The 22,728-nt window shown below is 34.9% G+C and overlaps 4 protein-coding genes across 4 annotated transcripts; 1 reads left to right on the plus strand and 3 right to left on the minus strand.

Annotated features, from left to right (window-relative positions):
* Positions 1–2,567: 2,567 nt before the first annotated feature.
* On the plus strand, positions 2,568–2,855 carry LOC133875131 (CLAVATA3/ESR (CLE)-related protein 45). Its single transcript, XM_062313145.1, has one exon. It carries the CDS (start codon positions 2,568–2,570, stop codon positions 2,853–2,855), a length of 288 nt encoding a protein of 95 aa, XP_062169129.1.
* A 605-nt stretch (positions 2,856–3,460) lies between these two features.
* LOC133875537 (probable arabinosyltransferase ARAD1) lies at positions 3,461–7,193 on the minus strand. The gene is made up of 3 exons (XM_062313704.1): positions 7,034–7,193; positions 5,314–6,798; positions 3,461–4,171 (listed from the first exon to the last, which is right to left on the minus strand). Exons 2-3 carry the CDS (start codon positions 6,289–6,291, stop codon positions 3,650–3,652), a joined length of 1,500 nt encoding a protein of 499 aa, XP_062169688.1. The 5' UTR covers positions 6,292–6,798; positions 7,034–7,193; the 3' UTR covers positions 3,461–3,649.
* Positions 7,194–9,259: 2,066 nt separating this feature from the next.
* Positions 9,260–10,864, minus strand: LOC133875483 (gibberellin-regulated protein 6). Its single transcript, XM_062313630.1, has 4 exons — positions 10,675–10,864; positions 10,539–10,574; positions 10,414–10,447; positions 9,260–9,715 (listed from the first exon to the last, which is right to left on the minus strand). Exons 1-4 carry the CDS (start codon positions 10,744–10,746, stop codon positions 9,534–9,536), a joined length of 324 nt encoding a protein of 107 aa, XP_062169614.1. The 5' UTR covers positions 10,747–10,864; the 3' UTR covers positions 9,260–9,533.
* A 7,147-nt stretch (positions 10,865–18,011) lies between these two features.
* LOC133875923 (mini zinc finger protein 1) lies at positions 18,012–18,635 on the minus strand. Its single transcript, XM_062314196.1, has one exon. The coding sequence runs from the start codon at positions 18,478–18,480 to the stop codon at positions 18,199–18,201; it is 282 nt and encodes a 93-aa protein (XP_062170180.1). The 5' UTR covers positions 18,481–18,635; the 3' UTR covers positions 18,012–18,198.
* Positions 18,636–22,728: the final 4,093 nt, after the last annotated feature.

A 22,728-nucleotide genomic window follows, 5' to 3' on the forward strand; every position in this document is an offset into this window, starting at 1 on the left:
GTTGGGTTGTAAACCAAATTTTTTACAGTTACTTGGTATCGGCAGTAGATGTTCTTTTTCTCTTTTGCTCACCCTTTTATTTACCCGCATTTTTATTGTTTTAAATTAATATGATAAGCAATGATTGAAGTGTTAGTGATCCTCTACTTGTACTAATGTTTTACACATATTTTTGTTGTCATTTGGCAAGGAAATATATATATATATATATATATATATATATATATATATATATATAGTTGGTTCTATCTAAATTGTGGACCCAAAATGAATTTTATTAGACACCGATTATGCTGGCTCATCCAATTTAGGTTTCTCATATTGTATAACTGTAGATAAAAAAATTTCGATGTTCTGGAATCCTATTACTTTAGTAGGACCATTCTTGAGAATTTGCATAGACACCCTATTTTGATTTGCGACTTTTGTCATTTGACTTATTTCTAATTTAATGTCTGTTATTCTTCTTCTGAAGATAGAATTTCAATCTTGCAATCTCTACCGTTTCCGTTTATTTTTGCATATGAGATCTCCGGTGTTCACCGGAGGTAAGCCAAACTCTTTAAGCGCACAACTTTAAGAAAGAAACGTGCATGCCACTATAGATGGTGTGGCATCCTCGGGATTGCCAGTTGATGATATGAAATTATGAATGAACACGCTATATATCCTTGCATACAAGGAAGAAACTCTGCCGGGAGAGGGGGTCTTAAAGTGAAATGTGATGGTGAAGGAAGATTTTGGAAAGCAACAATTCATTGATTCTTTTGCTTTAATACAGTAGCAAAAGCAGAGGCCCACATTGTTAAGAGTATCTAAGGTATACTTGGTTTGGACCATGACCACTCCCCATTCTTCCTCCTTAGCCTACCTTTCTCTCTCACACATTCAATTTAAATTGTGAAGAAGCCCTGTGCTTTAAGCATATTTTCTTGTTTGTGGGATTTTATAACTTCCAAGTTGTTGAAAGAAGTTGGGGGAAAAAAAAAAAAAAGAGAAGATTGGGAGGGAGGGAGGGAGAGAAGAGAAAGATGGTCTATTGGTCTTCATGGATAAGCGCGAACAAAATAAAGAAAGAAAAGAAGACAAGGGCAGATATTGAAGCCGAATGAGGGTTTCCTTTGAATGGAGGATTTAGGCCTGAGCAATCCGAAGAGAGAGCAAAGAAAAGCATAAAGGAATTCCATTTAGCACAAGAAACCAAGATTTTGTGATTTTTGTTGCATGGAGAGAAGAGCTTGGAATTCTAAAGTAAGTTAGCTTAAAGCAAGTCTTGGTGCATAAAGCAAGCGTTTGGTTTTTTTTGGGAGGGGTTACTATTCCCTACCCGTTTCCCCAACGTCTCTACTTTTGATGTCTTTCTTGCCACTATAGCAATCTGATCAACATCTAATTTAAGCAAATTTTTCTTTTTCTAGATACTAATATTCGAGTAACGTTATTCTTCATACTCATTTATATCAATAATATCATATCGGCTAACGTTTTAAGTAGTTAACATGAGAAACTACTTAAAATACGCCACATCAACCAGTGTGATATGAATATGATAAATGGGTGTGGAGAGTAGCATTACTCTTAACATTCTTCTTTTTAGTAATTTTGTAATAATCACATATATTTGCCTTTTTTTTTTTTAAAGAATAATGCTATATATATACTACACTCCCATCTCACCCCATCACCCCATCCTATTGGGCTGATGTGGCTTTGCCCTTCAACCCTTGTTAAAAAACAAAAAATCAAAAGTTAAGTACCATCATCATCAGCCATGTGAGAGAGGAGTGTGATTGGAGGTGTAATATATATTTGTATACTATCTTTGCTCTTTTTTTAATAAGTAAGAAATCAAACATGTATTAGTAAGGATGAGGTCCTTTTCAAGGGCAAAGGTAAGGTGAGGAGATGCAAATGCTTCCAGGAAAAGATCGAAAGATGGCCCATTGTGGCAAAAGAAATCTATTTCCATACCTTAACTAAATTGGAGGATGAGGGGAATGAAATTGGGTTAAACGATACAGTCATGCCCATATTAATTACACTACACATATGATGATGTTTCGTGCGAGTAAAAACAGAGTTCAAAACATGAGATATGTTTGAGCTGCATCAGTTCAGTTGAACTGTTGAAGCCTGCATGTAAAGCATGTAACATGTTTTAAGGACATGTCAGTCTGGTCGGATTACGTGGGGGCAGTTAGTTAAGAGTTCAAGAGTCTGTTCTTGGTCTTGGTTTGGTAAAAAAGAAGCAAGGCAAATGATAGAGAGATGTAGGGAATCCAAACGCAAAGATACTTGGCTTCCCAAGGATAGTGTTCCAAACTAACTTTTTATTCAAACCTGTCAGAGTCTTCTAAAACAGCCTTTTATTGCTTCTGTTACAGGCTTATGATTGAGTTGAATCTAAAACTTCCCTACATGTTCTGGGGCCTCCCTGTGCTTTTATGCTTTTAGCCTTCCAAATCCCATAAAAAGATATATAAACCTCAGGGCGTATTCTTATAGGAATAAGGCATAAGAGTCTCAGACATACCACATATTCTCTCGTTTTTCTGCAGAGTACAAGCATGGGTCCTTTGGCTTCTAGAGGAGTCTTTCTTCTTGTTTGTATAGGGCTTCTAGCTCTTCAACCAGAGCAGGTTTCTGGCCTGAGAAGCATTGATCTTGCTCTGAAATGGGGCGAAGGGCAATCTCCATTTCTTAAACATCTAAGAGTTCTAGCGGTTGTTGCAGAGGAGGAGGATGTGCATATGAAGCTGAGCTTGGCACCTGCGCCTTCAATAATGTTTGATCCCAATCAGTCCAACAAAAGAAGTGTTCGAAAAGGATCAGATCCCATTCACAACAGGGGTTAACATGCTCAAGCCTGTCTCTTTTTACTGTGGAGGGAGTTACTCTAAAGGAAGAGACGGCTAAAGGCTATAACTGATGCAAAGAGAAACACATGGGTGGCTGGCATTGTGCTTCCTCGACAATTTCTTGGAGCGGAGTGGTTGAATTTCATTGTTTCTATTTGTTTCAGTTGAAGCTTTCTGTCAAGCTGAAGAATTGCAGCTAAAACCAATCTGTGAGCCAGCACTATATCTGTATCTTGTAATCTTAGGTTCCAACAGCTGAATACTATAAATGCATGACGATGCTGGCTCATGCATACAATATATATATATATATATATTATATAGCGAATTTTCCAATTTTTCTATATGAAAAAAGACAAGAATTTCAATATTTTTGCATTGGTGACTCTTCTTCCACGTATACAGTTAATCAATAGAATGTATTTTTTTTTTCGGCTATAGCCAATTCTTCATGTAGTTTTGATTCATTCCTTGTACACTTGCATGCTTGTTTCACTTGATGTTTGATGCACTGCTTTCCAAAGTTCATAAACTCAGAGGCCATCTTCATTTTCTTTATTTGTTCAATTTTTATGCTGGGCTTAGTGTCTAAAAGGAGGAAGAGAGTAAAAAGAGGTTTATACAAGTGCTCCTTGATCAGCACAGCAAAGGCAATTGTTATTATAAAAAAACTGAATCAATGAACATTACAAGAAGTGTGGATAAAAAAAGGTGAAGAAATGCCCTAACAGATCTTAAAAAATGATTATGCTTGTCCCTTTGATGACTCTTTAAAGTAGGCGCTTGTCATTTCAATTCTTCTGTACGAGAGACTCAGATCTTTTATATCTGTTCACCCTATAGAGTTTAAATTGTGTTGAAGATCTCTTACGTGAAACTGCTTCCCAAATCATATCCACAGCATCATCAGGCTGGGACGGATATTGATAGTCAAAATGATGAGCAATCTCCTTCAATTTTTCCCACATTCTGGTCCAGTTGTCTTGCTTGATTCCTCGAAGAAGATTCAGTAGGTAGCCCTTCTTTACCGCATCAGATGCACGAACAAATAAGCAAAACTGCGAGTAATCTAAGACATCCTCAAATGGTAGCTCAATCTGATCACTAATAATCACAGGAACACAATAACTCGCAATGGCATCGAAGAGGCGATTTGAGGAAGGGGTGTCTCCGGCAATATTGAGGCAGAACTTGGATGATGCCATCCCTCGGCCTGCACTGCTAATTCCCTTCCCTCGGATGCTGCCAAATGTGAAGTGTATGTCTTTCTCATCTTTGAGAAGGTAATATAGTTCTTGGCGAATGAAACCTCCCTGAAAATAAATTTAAAATCAAGATCAGGCTGATCTACATGGAGTAAGATATCATAATGTAATTCAAGAAAAAAAAAAAAGGCATTGTCAAAATTATATGGTTAACAACGAAAAAAGAGAGAAGGAAAGCACCAAAGAGAGCTGGTTTGTGGAAAGGCCAGCAATGACGGCAAAAGAGGCCATCATAACCACCATAAAGAACTAGGCATTCGAAGTTTATTGTGTCAATCATATCCCTTGAAATTAATTAACAGCATTCTCCATATACATTATATAAATTGGGTAATTTTTTGGTTTTTGGCATTTAAATCAAGTCTTGCCATTGCCCAATAGAGTTTTAATATTTCCCATATGATGAAGTGCAAGCCAATTACAAACTGTTGTTTGCTTGGATCTAGAAACATAGATTACTACAAAACTGGTACAGCTTGCAGGACTGGAAATCTATAATATAGTATGCGTCCTTCTTCTTTTTTGGCTAGGAAGTACCCATCCTATATGGGCTGTAATAATGGTCCTGCACAGATAGTTTCCTAAACAACATTTCAGTTAACAGAATGATCATACCTATTTGATTTGGGACATTCTTGTGGACAGACCAAGAAACGTTGTCATGGTGTTTATTTTATGCGGTTACAACCAAGTTGATGTCCAAAGCGAACAGTAATTACAAAAATTCCTTCCCTCCTTCATTTTTGGTATTTATACAACAATCAGAACCAACCATGACAAAAGTGTAAATCAGTGATACCTCCAAGGTAAATCAACAATCACATTTGTTACTCTTCTTTTCAACTTATTATCAAAATTTGAGACTTCACTATTACTGTGTAGTTAAGGACAAGATAATCCAAGCTCTCTCCTTTAAGCAGTATTTATTATGGAGTCCTCAATTCAAATCTGAAGTCATTTTGATATCAAATACAGGATGCTAATCACAAAGCATTTCATTATACCTTCTTCATTCTTATCAACCAATTCCACAAGAATAAAAATACTTTAAAGCATGTGGTGATTAATCCCAAAATTGGGGGATAGAATAATTCCATACAAAGAAGAGAGATATCCAGATGAAGCAGTAACAGATCACAGCACGAACACTTGAATGATTCATCGTAAGAGGAAAAAGAAGAAGAACTCACATCTTTCCTATATATTGCACCTTGGAAGTACGCCAAAATAGGACGTTTGTCAAATGGTGCTGATTCACCATTGGGAATGGTCCTCACTAAATGCCGGTAAGGAGCAATTATATCTTTCCCAAGATTTGCAATGTCAACTGGGTATCTTCCAAAATCCGCGAGTACAAACATGGCTGACCCCAACTTGCTTCTTGCATCTAACATGCTATTTGGATGGTGGGCAATAATTAAATGATCCTTCCCGCCCAATCGCTTCCATTCCTCCTGAGCCCTCAAAAACTGTACCAATTTGCTCTGCAACATCTGGTTAACACTAACTTTCTCCTTCCCATGAAGCCTAGAATGTCTGTTGTAACTCAGAGATGAGAAGAATGGAACAAAAATGACATCTGCTTGACTTGAATTCTTCACTCTTATGGCACTGCAAGGTCTAAGCACATTTGGGGTGTTGGACGACAGAAGATCAAGGGTGAGCCAGTACTCTATACTGTGTTGTAAATTCAGCCCACCTGGGTATGGTGGGATTTGACTTGGGTTATTGACATTTGGCCACGTTTGATTCACCCTTCCCTTCCAACCCAATAATCCAAAGTGAAATTCAGGAGGCAAGTCATACATAAACACCCTCAAGAGAGCCTGAGAAGGGTCACAGTCTATCTTTCTATGCTTTCCCAGAGAAGGCATTTTCCTACTTGAATTGTTTACTTGACATGCCAATTTTCCACTTCTCACGGGCCTTTCGGCATTAATTTGTGTATCCACAGAAGGGGTGAAAGGACTTGTAATTTGTTCACTTTTGACATTGGGTTTGAAGTAATCTGATGTGTTATTAACAAGAATAAGCTTAAATACTGATCTAGATATGATAGAAGTATTGGTAAATTCAAGAAGGAACGCAGATGAAAGGATCAAAAGGAACATAGAAATGGTTACTAGGTAGAAAAGAAGCCTTGAGGAAAGCATGCTTTTCTCCGACATTGGTGATATTCAGGAAAACTGTCCTGAGTTCAGAAAGTTAAACAGGAGACCAACAGCTACTAGACCACAAAAAAGTGTTTAAATTATAGTATCTTCCTAAAGATCAAAGGGAAAATTAAAGATCCTTCGAATTCAAGCCAACGGCTGAGAAGAAAAAAAAAAAATACAAATCCAAGCCAATGAATTCTTAGCTTCTAGTTGCATCAATTTAAAGGGACATAATGGAAGACGACTGAACTCCTACCCAGCAACAAGATCAGCTTAATTTCTAAAAGCACAGAAAGAGAAACACCCATTTTCATTGTGGAAAGTAACCCGTTTTCTGCCTTTTAAACCCCAAGGGGTTTTGAAGAAGATCACAAGGCGTTCTTTTTTGCCTAAAAGATGGTCACGGACTACATCTATGGTAGACTTGCCGCATACAGAGCCCTGAGTTCCTCAAAAACAAAAAGAACCAAAAACAAAAGGCTTCCCTTTTTGGATTCGTCATCAAAGCAAGTCATCAATCTGCACACAAAGTTAGAAGAATGCTTGAATTTGAGTATTTTTTTTCAGCTGAAACAAGCGTATATCTTCTGAATTTTAAGCCGTTAGAGCTAAAAATAATTCGAGAAAATCTTCCAAAATATGAAAGAAAACTAAAAAGAGCAGCATTACGCTGAAAATCAAGGTTTTATCATCTGGGTTCTCAAAGAAATACGAATAGACAAACTGGGTTGTTGCGAACATGCGAAATGAGCACCTGAGATCATCTTGGATTCCGAGACTCCATGGCTTGAAAATTCTTCTTCAGACTGCACAGGGACGAAGTGATAAGCACGTCTGGTACAAAAGGCCTTTTGACCATGTATACTTTACTATTTTCTTCACCTTTCTTGTGGAATTTAATTATCGATGAAAAAAAATTAGACGCGATCGATCAATTTACGCTTTTCTTTTTTGGCTTTTCACGAAATTTAGACATGGAACAGAGAGAGAGAGAGAGAGAGAGAGAGAGTAGATACAACGGACCTTTCACGTGTCCAATTTTCTATTTTCATGTTATATTTTATTATTATTTTAATTTAATTTTTCCTTCTTGAAGGCCGAAGCAACTGCCCTGCCTCAATTTCCCATAAAAGTAAACTCAAAAACTTTATTATATAATTTCCTAAGGAGGGTCTCATGCAGCAACGGTGGGCCTGATAGAGAGAGAGAGAGAGAGAGAGAGACATCGTCAAAACTTAATTGATTGTAAATTGTTTGTGTCCTTTTCATGCAGAGAATCAATTTGGCTTGGTTTAGCTAAATTGAAAGCAAAGTTCACTCTATGGTTGGTTCATGCAGAAGATGGATAAGCCACGTGTAAAAAAGTATAGATGTAAAAGGGACAGATCGAGAATCTCTTTACTAAGAAAGATGCGCCATTTTCAGCCCACAGATAAATAGAGATTTCTAGCAATTTTTAATAATTTAGATAGTAAATGTGATCAAATTTTTAGGGGATCTATTATGTATTCGAGTAAGTCTCGAATAGCTAGCTTGTCTTCATATTCGAATAGGGTCTACCGGTCTGACTGTGTTGCTAGATTATGGAGCTGGGTTGAAGCTATTGCCAGCTGATTTCTTGTTTTCTTGATAGATATATTAATGTTGCTTTGATAGAGCTTCTTGTAGTCTAATGGTGTTGTTTGTATTTGCGTTTGTATAGCTGTTTTATTGCATTAGTAGCTGTGGTTGAGATTTGTTTTCTGCTTTTGTTTGGTAGTGTTGCTTTACTCAGAAGATTGGGTTTGGCAATATGGTTGTGTTTTTGGCTATCTTAGGGTCCATAAGTTCTTCTAGAATGTAGAGCTATCTTGGAGCTGTTGTTTGATGTTTTGCTGAAATTTTGGTATTTTCTTTGTGAGTTGTATAGTTGTTTGATGTTGTTTAGCTAGAAGCAGTGTTATGTACTCTTCTAGCTATGTGCTTTGCTCGTGAGAATTTTGTCTTGGCTTTGCCTTTGTAGCTTATTGGCTTTATTCCAGCTTACTTGCTTGAGTGTGTAGTACTTGAGATATGATACGTTTATAACTTTTATACAACTTTTGTACAACTCTAACAATTTTTTTTTAAAATTAATTAAGAAAATAAGAAAATAGTTGTGCATGAAAGAAACTATAATTAATGGGCCTTTCGTTTTTCAATTGTTTGTATGGTAAACAACGGGCTTCAGATTGTGGGCTATCTTAAAATTGAACTTTGAGCCCACCCACTTTTTCCAGTTGAATCTTTTAGGCAAGGCAGACTACAAATACTGTTGGCTGGAATTTAGGCTTGGGCCAAGTCTAGAAATCAAGTCTCAGCATAGCCAAAAGGCCCCAAAAACAAGTTGGAATAGAATTCTTTTTATTTCATTTTAAAAATAGTAAAATTTATTTATGGCCTAAATTTTAATTTTGTTGTATTTTACGGTTTACATGTTATACGACATCATTTTTAAATGGCACAACAACATATTGATCGATCACCATGTGACAATATATACACCATTACATATGCATAATGAATATAAACCATCAAATTGACCATTTTCTTTTGATTTGAAATGGAGAGGAGTGGCGCTTAACCTTCTTGATCCATAAAATCTCGCCCTCTTTGTATTGAAATAGTAAGTATTGCACTTACATATTGAGAGTAGATGTTAATTATTGCCTGACATTTAAAAGAAGAAATATTTATTGACTTTGTTTGTTAAATCATTCTCTTTCCCATTTTTGTTTTTAAAATAAAAACATTAACAAATACTCTAAAACACAAAATACTGGAAACAGTTTTCACCTTTATATCATATCAGAATAAAAAAATAAAAAAAATAAAAGAAAGACTTAAAATGTTTATTTTTAACATTTTTTTTTTTAAAAAAATACCATTTAAAAAGTATTAACAAAGAGTCAGAAGTATGTTTTGAGGATCTGACTAAAAGTAATCTTTCTGTATCCACATGTTCCATGAATTATATATACACAGTCTGATGGTCATTAAAATAAATCACTTATGTTTTTACATTGTTATTAAAAACTAACACAATTTTTATTCATAAAAGAAAGAAATGAACATGACAGTGACTGAATTTGGTCACTCTGCTCAGTGCTCTCATAAAGGGTTTACAAAGGACAAAACCCTGAGGAGCAGTGGGTTAATTAATAAGTTCCCCTTTGGAACAATAAAATCAGATCTAAATCCTTGTTGGGATTACAGCAAAGAAAGGTTTGAACTTTTCAAGGGCATTTGGGTCCTCCACTCTTGGTCTTCCAGTTGTTGTAGCAAGGGCAAACAGCCTTGTTCCCATAGTAGCCAGGAGGAACGCAAAGGCACTTGGCACAACACTTTTGGCAGAAGAACATGCATGGTTTGTGGTACTGCGTCTGGCTGCATCTTCTAGAGCACTGTGATGGGCATTCTGATCGTTTTATGCACAACACAGATATACATGATCAGAAAAAAAGTATTCTTAAACAATAAAGATCAGCATTAAACTGATAAGAACATCTTTTTATGCAAAGAAACGATGTATAAGTGGGGGTATGAGGGTGACTGTTTTGTGTCTTTCTTGCCGGGGTAGTATTGAAAACAGGGCACATCTTTCTTCCAATGTGGTTTCAATAAACGCACATGGAGAAGTCTTATGGCCCTTTGTTTGGTGCATCGACCTTTGGAGACATGGGAAGAGATCACCTATTTGAATTGAGAAGAGATTGTTTTAAAACCAGATCAAGGATTCTGTGTTTGGGTGCTGCAGTCTATAATTTGTGGAGGCAGAGGAATGCTCTGCTTCATAGCAGTAGTGTTGCTACTTGTCAAAGATTAAATGGGAAATTAGAGCAAGATTGTTGGTAAATGGGGATTTCAAGAGGACAAGGGAGAATCTGCGGCTTGCCCAGCTTTGGAATCTTCCCTTTTTATAGTCTTTCTGGTTGTTTTCTTGTTTGCTGTTGTAAGGGCTTGTAGAGCTTTTTGCTCGTTCTTGCCTGTGTGTAGATTGTACTAGTGGGATTTTGTTTCTGGTTGGTTGGTGCTATAAAGTCTTTTTTTCATCCAAAAAAAAAAAAATAATAATAATAAAGATCAGCATTTTATTTATCGAATATGATTGCTTACGGTTGCTCTTAAGACTTCCTGGTCCATATCGCCCCTGAAAAACGTTTAACATTTTGTCAAACTATGGGAAGATTTCCTGAGGCAAAAGAAATTAATTATCATTTACAGCAGAAGAAGAAACTCACACTGTCCAGGTGGTACTGGGCTTCTTTTGCCATGACCTACAAAACAGATAGAGAGAGAGAGACGTATATGAATGAATTATGAAACTTTTTTTCACATGGAGCCCATAGCAGTGATGAGCAGAGAAAAAGAAGCTACCTGGGTTGCAACCATGGAAATGCCAAGGACAGCTAGAACCAGAATGCAGATAAGCTTGGCCATCGTCATCATTACCAGCCGGGCACAAAACAGAGAGAGAGAGAGAGAGAGAGAGAGAGAGAGAGAGAGAGAGATCTGGTTAAAGTTGGCTTGGGAGTGTGGGGCTTAATTCTGAGAGCAAAGTAGTAGTGGCTATAAATAGACCCTTTTGAGGGGGCTGGCCAACAGATGAGAGTATCTATCTAAAGAGAGACCTTATTTGATCCATGTGGGGAACATATCCCACGATGTCCCGATTTAAAGTATTACGAGCGGGTGAATTTAATCATTTAATTAATATTTTAATATTCATATAATTTTTCATTCTAATACCAAACTTATCCTTAATAAAGGAGGTTCAATACGTAAAATATTTAGCTGAAATGAATGATGAATTATGAAGTCAATTAAATATTTAGTTGATATTGGCCCAGTGATCTCTCTACTAGGCCTAGCTTCAAATTGAGATAAACTGCTAAGTTAAGGTTCGAATTCAGGATCTTTAACTCTAATATCATGTTAAATCACTACTTATCTCAAAAGTTTAAACGAATATGGAATGTTATTCTTTCAAATTGAAGTCAAAATTCCGATTTTGTTTATAATCGAGTTCAAAATATGAACCCACATCCACATTTTAGTTGTTGCTGTAGTAAATATAACACATTATTATGTCAATTTATAAGAAATTTAAAGTAAAAATTATAATACTCTTGCACCTTACTTGGGATAAAAAAGAAAATGTATTCCACACTACTTAAAACTACAAAAATTGACAAAATTTAAAAGGGTAAATGTGTAACAGAAAGGTCAAGCAAATCCAAAAAAAAAAAAAAAAAACAGAAAAAAAAGTATTTGATAATCAAATAAAATAAGATGAAAAATAGTTGTGCTACTAGCAAGTGTGCCCTAAACCTCACTCCATCAAGCCACATACAACCAAATGGTGCACGTGGAGATGATAAAAGTTTGAAGCAATGCGACGTGGCAAAATCTTAGAGTGCCGGAGTAGGAAGGGCAATAGAGAAGCGAAGTATTATAGAGTTTGGGGTAGGGCAATAATGGTTGCTAATTATTGACTGGGGGGACTAGGTGTAGGTGTGGGTTTATCCATGTGCACATATCTGAAAGGAGCACTGTAGCACATGGAGCTAAAGATGCGCCAAAACGACAGCAGTGCGTACCTTTCGCTGTTAACCCATCCGCCCTTGTCTATTTGTGTTTCCCATGGGCCATGACAGCCCAGGCAACTCTCTGTTGGGCTTAAAGGTGGGCCTCTCTCTCTCTCTCTCTCTCTCTCTCTCTCTCTCTCTCTCTCATAGAGTATCTAAAAGTGATTGATAACGTTTGTGACTGGATAAGAAAGGAATCGTGTTAACAATGGAAAAGCTAGAAAAAATGATTAATTAATATTATTTGTATTAATTTGTGGAATGGCAAAGTTTTAGATTAAATATTAAAATATTAATTAAATGATTAAATTTATTATTTTTTAATGAATTTAATCTCTTTTTTTTTTTTTTTTTTTTTTTCTTTTTTATATATTTTTTTTAAAAAAAATAAGTGCTAATTTAATATGGTTTAAGAGCAAAAATAAATTTAAATTACCATGGCGTTTACAATTTGTTTTTGTTTTTTTATATTGTTATTATGGATTGTACAAGAAAAGTAAGACTTTGTGAAGAATTTGTTAGGGTTGTTTTTTTAAAGCAACTTTTTTGGGTTTGATTATACCATTGGTAAACTCTATATATAAAGGCGATGGACTATTTTATTTGGCTAGAGATGAAAAATAAAGAAAATAAATAGAAAACTATATCTATACAGATTACATTTTGGAAAATGAAAGAAAAACCACAATTAATTTGTATATAATTTTTCTTCTTTATCATTTTCAGTTTTTTTTTTAAATACTTTTGTATCAAACAACCTTACGAAAATATTTGAATATCTCATATTTTATCATTTTATTTTTTTTATAGATATATTTTATCAAATTCTTATGGTGCGTTTGGTTCGAATGAGTATTCAGTATTCAAACCGGATTTTTATTCAAAAACCCATACCCGGATCCAAGTTGAATAAAACTCATGGGTCACTTGAATAAAGTTTGGATAGTTTGAATAAACCCATCATATATTTTTTTTTATTATTTTTTACCATACCAATTATTATACACAACTTTTCATACAATTCAATCATTTTATACTATTATAAAACACTTTTTTAAAACCCATCATATATTTTTTATTATTATTTTTTACCATACCAATCATTATACACAACTTTTCATACAATCCAATCATTTCCAATCACTTTATATTATTATAAAATACTTTTTTTCAATCTTCCAAATTCAACACCCAAACACATATTCAAAAGAATCTAAATTATATTCAATATCCAAACACATTTTCATTACCTTGAAATCCGTGATCAGATTCAGAATATTATTCATATTCGAAATATTCGATACCCAAATAATCAATCTTAAACGGGTTAAGAGTTATTGGGTTGTGTTTGAATAAAAACCGGACGCAAGCCTGCCTTTGAGAGAGAACTCAAAAAATGTGTTTCTATTTCGGGTATGGGCTTGTGTTTCGGGCTCACACAGTAAGGCCTGAGATTGGGCAGGGCAGTGGGTACGAGGTGCATGGCCTGGCTCGAACATGGGGCCCCAGTCAAATCGGGGCCCAAGGAGTACTGCTAGTGACCAAAAACAAAAAGAGACAACAGAAGTGGACAATCCTACCACATGCACTTTGCAGGCTGTATTTTTTGTTATATCTTCTCAGACGTGACACTCCAAGGACATCCTCCAATCGATCATTCTATAATAGACTTTGTACCAAAACAGATTGTCATTTTGTATTCCCCAATTTTCTTTTGGCAGCCCAAATCCAGCCTGGAACTTGTTTGAATTTTGGAAAATAATATAATTGTACCTCCTACGCGTTTTATTTTTAAATTCACCACTAAATTTATGAGAATCACATTGTAAATTTGAAACTTGATTATACAGAGATGTGTAAGAAATATATGTGTATTATTTCTTTTGAATTTTATGGAATCGGGAGGGCCTCGATCGGCATATGAGTTCTGCACTTCGCGTTGTTCCAAATATATAGGTTTAGGGATGTTGATACAATTTTCGGTATGGTAATGTGTTGCATTTAGATGCACTCTCTTCACAACCTACAAGACAAAAAGATTGAACAAGGAGCTTGTATTGTGTGCCGACGGGGTCTCACGGTAAAGTCAGATATATCAGAGAGTTTTGATACTTGGGGTAGTGACCTATTTATAGGCATGTAGTTCTTATACATTTAGGAATACTTTGATTATAGTTCAATTATGATTCAAATTCCCAGACCGTGTGGGATTAGAACTCATTTGGTGGGGTGTCCAGTTTGGGTAGTATTACCTTACAGCATAGTTCAAACAGGTATCTTATCTCATATCTTGTGAGATAATTAATGGCTTATCTTGAAAAATCTGAGATAGAGTCATTCTACGACTTTTTAGGGATTATGGATTGGATCTTTCCATAACTCCCTGCTATAATTCCAGGAGAAGTATTCTAGCATATTTCATTCATATCACCTCATGATGGTCATGAGAAATCTGTTTCCTAGACCAACTGGATATGGGGATTCCGTATGCGTTCTTCTCGTATTCTCGAAACAACGATGTTCCGAGACGTATCAGCTGTATCAATCCTCGGTCTTGGCAGCTGAAGGATATTCTTGAGATTCTCTAAGGAGTATCCGAGATAGTGATAACTGAGCGGGTCTTCATGGGTCTTTCTTCGGATCGGTTGAATTGATTGGATTTTTTGGGAATGATAATTTTCCTAACAAGATATGACAATTCGTGTTCGCATATCGGGTTATGTCGAATGTTGAAGTATGAGTATAAGATTATATAAATCAACCTTAATCTAACCCTTTTAATTAAACGGGTCAAGTCCCTTTGCCAATTTTGTATTGGGTTCAGGTTATATCAAAAATTACCGGCCCTACTAAAACCACAACAGCCTTCTCTTATTTCATGAAATTCAAAAAGAAAATTTCAGGAGATTCCCATTTGGCTGGAACAGGAACAGGTTCGAGCAGGTACATCTTTCACTCATTAATTGATAGACCCATTTGGCATTTGGTGATGCTTTGGTAGCAATTATGTGTGTGATGGGGTTCGTCTTCTTGTGGCTTTTCCATATTTTCCTAGTTTATAAAGGGGGATTCACTTCACGCCCAGCTAAACAGAAACAAGCCAAGGTCGGCGGCCCTACTAACTCTCTATAGTGGGCCGACCGACTTTTCTATTTTCTGCCATTTCGAATTTCACCTTGGTCCAGTTGTCTTTTTTTGTTCTTTAATTCTATGGGCTTCTTCTTCTCCTTCTTCTCTCTCTCTCTCTCTCTCTCTCTCTCTCTCTCTCTCTCTCTCTCTCTCTCAGTACTATATTAATGAGATTTGAACCTCTAGCTAGCTAGCTGCTAGCTGGAGGTTCAAATCCCATTAATATATTAATGTACTCTTTCATTTGATTAGAGGTCAGTGACACTTGATAAGAAGAGTATTTGTTTGTTCATCATCAGTCATGAGCTTTTCATTCAAACTAATTAACCCAATCAAATAATGTACCATCATACAATTTCTGGTCAACAACGGCTTAGTTTTAAGCCATTAGATTTTAAATGGCATGACATGTGATCAGGGGCGGAGCCAGCCTCCAAGTTGGGGATCAAATTGAAAAAAAAAAGTTTCGAAAATGTCAAAATTAAAAAATTAAAAAAATCACAAAAATTGGGATAATATTTTAATTTTTTTAATTTTTTTTGGGAGAAAAATTGGCACCCCAAGCCCTTTAGTGGCTCGGCCACTGCTTGTGATAAAATTTACGAATTTATTGATGTATAAATTTTTATACATTTAAAATTTTTAAAATACGTGATCCTGTGTACACTGTTCTCTCTATTTCACCTATTCCGTATGATTAATTATATATAAACCGAGTTGGTGGTATATATATATAATTCAATTCCTGTTTGGACTTTAATTATATATACTTGGCCGGCCAACAATCCTAATTAAGTAATGTTGATCGACTTTGTTTGTTAACGCTTTTTATTCTCTTTTTTATTTTTGATATGTTTTTAAAACAAATACATTAACAAACAATTCAAAACACTCAAAAAAAAATACTCTCGATCTTTATGTCAAATCAATACATTTTTTTCAAAAAAAAACAAAGAACAAAAGACATCAATCATTTAAAAAGTAATAACAAACAAAAGCTAATAATCTTCGTCTGTGGAAGTTTACTCCTCCACCGACCCTGGTGGCCCTTAAGGCTTGTAGTTGCCGTTTAGACCACGGTTGATCATGAAAGTCATGATGGGGTCTTGGGAAAAATACCAATAGATGGATCAGGAATGAAGGCTTGCGGTTTTGCAAATTGCTGATCATTGATCATGGTCGTTACTAATGTGGCCGGATATTCTGGTTTCAACAAATTAAATTAAAGATTGAAAAAGAAAAAAAGAAAAGGAAATAAAAAAGTGAGAAAACTAGCTTAATTAATTGATAAATTTTATGGTTCAACACAAGTCATATTGCTTTCGATCTGATTCACCATTGCATATTCATATAGTAAAAGGACCAGCAGACAAGAAGGCAATATACTGCTAATAATCTCTAAAAAAAGACATGTGCAACTTTGACATATATACTGGATGTTTCTTGCTATATGTCAATAGGATCTGGAGGTGGGTCACCAAATATATTTGGATGGTGCATACACAAGTAAATATAATTATTGATTAATTAATTTGGTTGGTTGAAATAAATCCCCCAACATGCATATTTAATTAATTTGACTCATTAAAAAAAAAGGGGGACCAAAAATAAAATAAAATTTGCTTATAATATTCTTGATATATAGTCGACACAAGAGAAATAATCTAAGAAAGATATCTTTTGAACTTCATAGCTAGCCCATATTGGCTGGGACTGCGAGTCAACTAACACATCTATTCAGCAGTCTTGTTAACAACTCATTCACTAGCTTGATGCTATATACAGATCACTTTTTCTTGTCCGGCCAAATTAATGCATGCTTTGTTCTCTGGCTAGCAAGCACTTTCAGATTTTGAATCTATCCCGGCCAGGAGAATACTGTAGATTTTTTTTTTTCCAGAAATAAGGTAAATTCATAGATGTGAAAGAGTACGTCCAGACATCAAAAGGGAAAAGATGTAAAGTACAGCTTCCACTTCAACAAATTTAATGCAATATTTTATTTGAAATCTTCGTTAGAAAAATATTATTCATTAGATTGCTATACAATTTGATGATATGATATGACAGCCAAATTCAATTATTAAATCAAAAATTATAAATTCAATCATTTCAATTATATGACGGTCGTCATATAGTCTGCTAAAGAGCAGTACTCATATTCTTTAATATTCTTTGTTCCTTTCTGATAAATTACACTGACCACCCAACACAAACGAGCTGGGTCAGTTCTACGACGTTAAATACTGTGTGAGCCAAGTTGCCATTGAGCAACTTGTGGGCCTTTTTGGATATGATATTCCAAAATCGAAATGATTGTTGCAAAGAGAAACTATATTTTATCAGGAAAGATTCCATCAATCTCTGGCTTCCAGAAAAAAAAATGAACAGCTTACCAAGTGCCTCACTCGAGTGTTCGATCGCCTCAGTCTCCAGCCTTTCATCGTTGCATATTTATTCCAAGTGAAGAAGATTCTAACTGTTTAATTATATAAAAAAGGACTTCCTTTTGTTTCAATGAAGTAATTGGGTGAAGTAATAGTCAGTTTATATGAGTAGAAGTTTCTCCTTTTCCTCTCTTTTAATCAGAATTCACCTCACTCGGTTGCATTCAAAGAACAATGGTATCATTATTGCATAGCTTTTTTAAAAAAAAAATTAAAAAAAATTGGGCAATTCATGCATTAGGTGCAATAAAAGAATAAGAATAATCCATAAAGCCTCTAAGATCCATTTGCAATTCATGCATTAGATGCAATAAAAGAATAAGAATAATCCATATATAAAATCTCTAGGATCCCCTATATATATATATATAGTTTGCAAATCGCTCATCTCTGGTTCCAGAATTTATATATGGTTGCTGCTGAAACTGCAAAATTTTAACCATATATTTGTTTCTGCAGCTAAAATGGAAATCTACATCTCTTTTTATTTCTTTTAGAGAATTAAGATTGAAGAGAAATGACAATGAGCTAGGAAAGTTTACATGATTCCTTTAAAGAACGAAGCACCTGAATCGAAGTTTGATTGATCTCGATCAATATCTTAAACATCAAAAGCACAATACTTAAGAGTTTGATTTTCTCTTACAAAAGAGTCATATGATGATCTGTTTTGATGAAAATTTACAATTTCACACAAAATAATATTCACACATGAAAAGGGTATTCAAGGATTGGAACTATCTAGTTGGAGAGTTTTCACAAACTACCTCGGTTTCCACTTCCCTTCTGTGGAAATTCCTGTGGCAGCCGCAAGCGGCGCATATAAGCGCGCCATTTGTGCCCTCCTCGCCGCTTGCCATGAACTCTCTACACCCATCCACAGCATATCCTCCGATATTTGCGGCATGATTCTTTTGGCACTCTGCGTACCGTACTGTTCTAACCACTGAAGATGTAGTACTACTAGATGAGCTTCTGCCTGAGCAATCTTTCTTCACCACTACTTGCCGTTTCTTCATCCTTCAAAACCCTAATTCAGCTGGAACCCCCCCCAAATTCTTCGATCTTTTTGTTAGATGGGAAATGAATGCCGGGAATTTTTTGACCACTTTTTTCATCCAAAACAGTAAGCAAATGAAAAAGGGTATAGCTTTTTTGGTGCCTAACCCTAACCCTAGCTAGCATGTATATTTATATGGCTAAGTGGTATGCCACGAGCAGTTATTTTACCAATTTTTCCATATCTCATGTTCCACTAAGAGCGCAAAGATTGACCCTAAATTTATTTTGTCCACCAATCAGCGCCAACTACGTCAGTGAACTAGGGCCACGCTTCCACCCTTCTCTCAACAAAGTAGAAGAAAGTAGGTCACAGGATCACATATTTCTTTTACAAGCGTATATATAAACAAAGCATCCTCCATGCTGCAACGTGGCACGGTTTCATCATTAACACGACAACCAAAGAATGAACAGTAAATTATTGTTTGTGTAATGAAACTTATAAATTAAGGTCGCGGCCGAGACGGTATGTCACAATCAAATTTAATTGTTTAGTAACTAATGATAATGTGGTGAGCGCTACATCGGTTTCCGGAGAAAACCCAAAATGGTCCTTGGAAGTGATATTTCAACCGCCATGGAAAAAAAATAAACCAATAAGAGAAATGCAGATTTTGCAAAGTTATGGACAAAACTTTAATGTTAATCCAATTATGCAAATCAGTGATTAAACATGAGAGCACAGGGTGACCATCTAAGCTGGATTTCATTATAAATTTATGTGGGTCCAAACTGATACTTAAAGGCAGGTTTCTTGTGGCCCCTTGGAACTGTGACAACAACTCTTGTCTAATTATATAAGATTCTAGTAATTATGAACACTGCCTATCATGACCAAGAAATTTCAACATACATGAGATGCTCTTCAAGTCGAGCAGCTGAAAGTAGAAAATCAATGAGCCAAGATGATATTTGTCCACAGTACTACGATCTCATGAAGTTTCAGCATCAAAAGCTAGCAGATGTTTTTCTGACTGAACTAATGGGCAGGGTACGTGGATGGTACTCGATCATGATATGTCAAAATCAACTGCCATGGTATAATCTGGTTGGCTTAATTAGCTCCTGGAAGGTGCATGATGGCTCCCTTGCAGAACTCGAATCCAAACCTTTCAACATCAAAACAAATTTGCTTATATAGGCGAAAAAAGTATGTGAAAAGTGTTATTTTTTTATGCAAGAGTAACAAAGAAAACTAAAAAAATAAATAACACTTTTCACAGACGTTTTTTCCCCCATGCAAATTTCTTTTGATGTTGAAAGGTTTGGATCGAGTTCTTCAAGGGAGCCATCAGTAACGGATGCAAAAGCAGGCATGAGAAGCCTCCACCATATCAAAATGAGGAGCAAGGAAGGGACTGACACAAAATGGGGCAGTAACATGTGCATATATTTGCCACCTTATAAAAGTGATGAGGGACAAAGACACGTGGTTGTCAATCGGAAAACGTGCGCATAAATTGTCATTAAGCAAATATAAAATCTTCCTATATATTTCAGCCCAAATCGTCATCCAAAGCAATCCCTTTAATAATCATTTCAATGTGTAACAATAAGAAGTGAACAAAAAAGGACATAGAGAAATTGACATCTTTTAAAGCAGAACTGAAACTGATCACCAAATACTAAGCAATTTTTTCTTCTTCTTCTATGAAAATACTAAGCACTAATTAATTATTTTCATTGCCTGAGCATGTAATGTTGTAGATAGCTACAATATTCCCGCGTGTAGGGCTCTTAATAAACCAGTACGTTGGACAACCCGTTCAGTTTAGCCCGATTCGAACTCAATACTATAGAAACCCACTCGATTAGTAAGTGATTATATCCGACTTGTTCGACATAACTCGATAGAGGCTCATGAGCTTATCTTGTTTAAAGCTCAATGGGATTACTCGCTTGGCTCATTAATTCGATTCATTAACTCGTTCAAATATCTTGTATATATATTAATATATTACTAAAAATGAGTTATATAAATTTAAGCATGTATATTAGTAATTAAGTAATATATGTTATATATGTTTCTTAATATTTATATGTGTGTGTATTAGTTAACATACACTAATTAGTTAGTTCATAAACTAACATATTATCTAGTTAATTAACATATACTAAGTAATTAAATACAATTAACTATATGTTACTCGATATTTCTATGTGTGTGTGTGTATATATAGCAATTAACTATAGTCTATAGGTCATTTTTTGATAAAAATACATATATATACTAAATAAGCATATAGTATACTAGTTAAGTAAATATAGTATTACATATTAATTATAATACTTTGATAATAATATTTAGTATGTTAAACTAACATATTAACTTATTAATAGTTAGTAGATAACAATATTATTATATTGAATAGTTAGTGTATATACATATATAAACACACATATATCACATCACACATGGTTAATAATAGTTATATATTATACTTATATTATAGTTACTTAGTTATATAGAGTATATTAGAATTACTATTTGCTCACACTATACATATACTATATTTTATACTCCCTAGTTATATATAATAACATATTGTTAATTTGTTACTTATAGACTATAGTTATGTACTATATTTTACAATATGCCTTATATAGTACATATTATATATTTATGCTATAAATAAATGTATAGAGGTTGTTTACAAACTTGGGCTTAAACTCTGCTTTGATTAGACATTCAAAAATGTAATAGCCTAACTCGAGCTCTAGTTGAACCGAACTTGTCGAATAACCCGACTCGACTCGACTCGAATGACATTCCTAACTCGCTCGAGCTTGAACTTGAACTCGCTCAATTTTTAAACGAGTTGAACTTGAACACACATTTTGTTGGAACTGGTGTCTAAAACTTCAATTGCATTAAGTTGTTTTTCTATAAATTGTATAATATTGAACATTGAACATATGTTTGTGTATATATATATAGCTTTACATGTGCATATATGTTTAATATTTTATATGATATACATGTAAGGTCTCTAAGTTACATTGTATTTGACTATGGTATGAGTACTAGGTCCTTATAATTTATAAAAGATTGTTCGTAGTCATAAATGGAATTGAGAAATCTATCTAGATTAAAACTTGTCAACCTTAACGATCTATCTTGATTAAGAGAAGCAGGTAGGGCTTCGGGTTGATATGTTGGTGTAAGTGCAAGGTAGTGCCATGCACCGAATGGACTACGTGAGTCATCATTCTTTCAATACTATGATTAAGAATAATGTACATGCACGACGACTTATAATAGTTACTCCAAATCCTGAGAAGATTGCAAACTCATATGTGAAGTGTAGGTCATTTTGATGTACAAGAATGAGATCAAATCATTGTTCAACATTTCTGTGAGTTAGGTGATCGCATGTAGTATTGTGGGAGCACCTTATTCAAGAAGGAATCCAAATCCTTTGTCATGGAACAAATGAAACAAAGTGATAAGGAATATTTCCCTTGATGTAGATTTAATCAGGTTGATTATCCTAAGGCTCGGGCCTGAGTGTTTCGGTTGTATTTACTAAAACTTTATTTTGTGTAAGGTGAGATGAAAAACTCACAAGGTACAAAAATGATATAATATGTAATTAAATCAAGAGTATCGAGGAAAAAAGATAGTGAACTAAGTAACAGTGTATTGACTTTGGTTCGACTACGGAATGATTCTATGAAGGGGTAATATGTAATAAATAAGTATGTTGCGGGGATTGATTCATTAATTTGAAAATACATAGTAGAGTGCAGTCACATTTGTTTAGTGGAATCAATTATGATTAAATAGGGTAGTGTGAAATTGTCATAGGCCTATTTTTAAAGCTAATTGTATTTTTCTATTTAGACCCATCTTTGAGCTAATGTAAATTGACTAGTTACTATGAGCTTCAGTTATGTATTTATTTATGTTGGATTGTTTAATTTAATAAAATATGAGCCAAATGAATATGATTCCTAAGCGACCCATAACTTAGAAATGATTGAGCTTAGAAATTAATTTCTATGGGCTTAAGTAATTAAATTGCTATGGGCTTAAGCAGTTAAAATAGCTATGTGCTTTTGGAATTAATTCTAAAGGATTAAGTAAAGATAAAGGAGCATTGGGCCTAATTCACTACTTTAAGTTGTGAGTTCACACTCACGATCATATTCAGTCATCGAAAAGAAGATCTGGAGGTTGGGTCAAGAACACGAAAAACATGTTC

The sequence above is a fragment of the Alnus glutinosa genome, chromosome 8, assembly GCF_958979055.1.
Source record: "Alnus glutinosa chromosome 8, dhAlnGlut1.1, whole genome shotgun sequence".
Classification (NCBI taxonomy): domain Eukaryota; kingdom Viridiplantae; phylum Streptophyta; class Magnoliopsida; order Fagales; family Betulaceae; genus Alnus; species Alnus glutinosa.

What these genes read in the sequence shown, in the direction of transcription:
- LOC133875483 (XM_062313630.1), bottom strand. Translation starts at nt 10,746, where the DNA reads ATGATGACGATGGCCAAGCTTATCTGCATTCTGGTTCTAGCTGTCCTT. An exon ending in TTTCCATGGTTGCAACCCAG is followed by an intron (nt 10,575 to 10,674) that starts GTAGCTTCTTTT and finishes TCTGTTTTGTAG; the next exon opens with GTCATGGCAAAAGAAGCCCA. An exon ending in CCCAGTACCACCTGGACAGT is followed by an intron (nt 10,448 to 10,538) that starts GTGAGTTTCTTC and finishes AACGTTTTTCAG; the next exon opens with GGGCGATATGGACCAGGAAG.
- LOC133875131 (XM_062313145.1), top strand. Translation starts at nt 2,568, where the DNA reads ATGGGTCCTTTGGCTTCTAGAGGAGTCTTTCTTCTTGTTTGTATAGGG.
- LOC133875537 (XM_062313704.1), bottom strand. Translation starts at nt 6,291, where the DNA reads ATGTCGGAGAAAAGCATGCTTTCCTCAAGGCTTCTTTTCTACCTAGTA. An exon ending in GTGCAATATATAGGAAAGAT is followed by an intron (nt 4,172 to 5,313) that starts GTGAGTTCTTCT and finishes ATTTATTTTCAG; the next exon opens with GGAGGTTTCATTCGCCAAGA.
- LOC133875923 (XM_062314196.1), bottom strand. Translation starts at nt 18,480, where the DNA reads ATGAAGAAACGGCAAGTAGTGGTGAAGAAAGATTGCTCAGGCAGAAGC.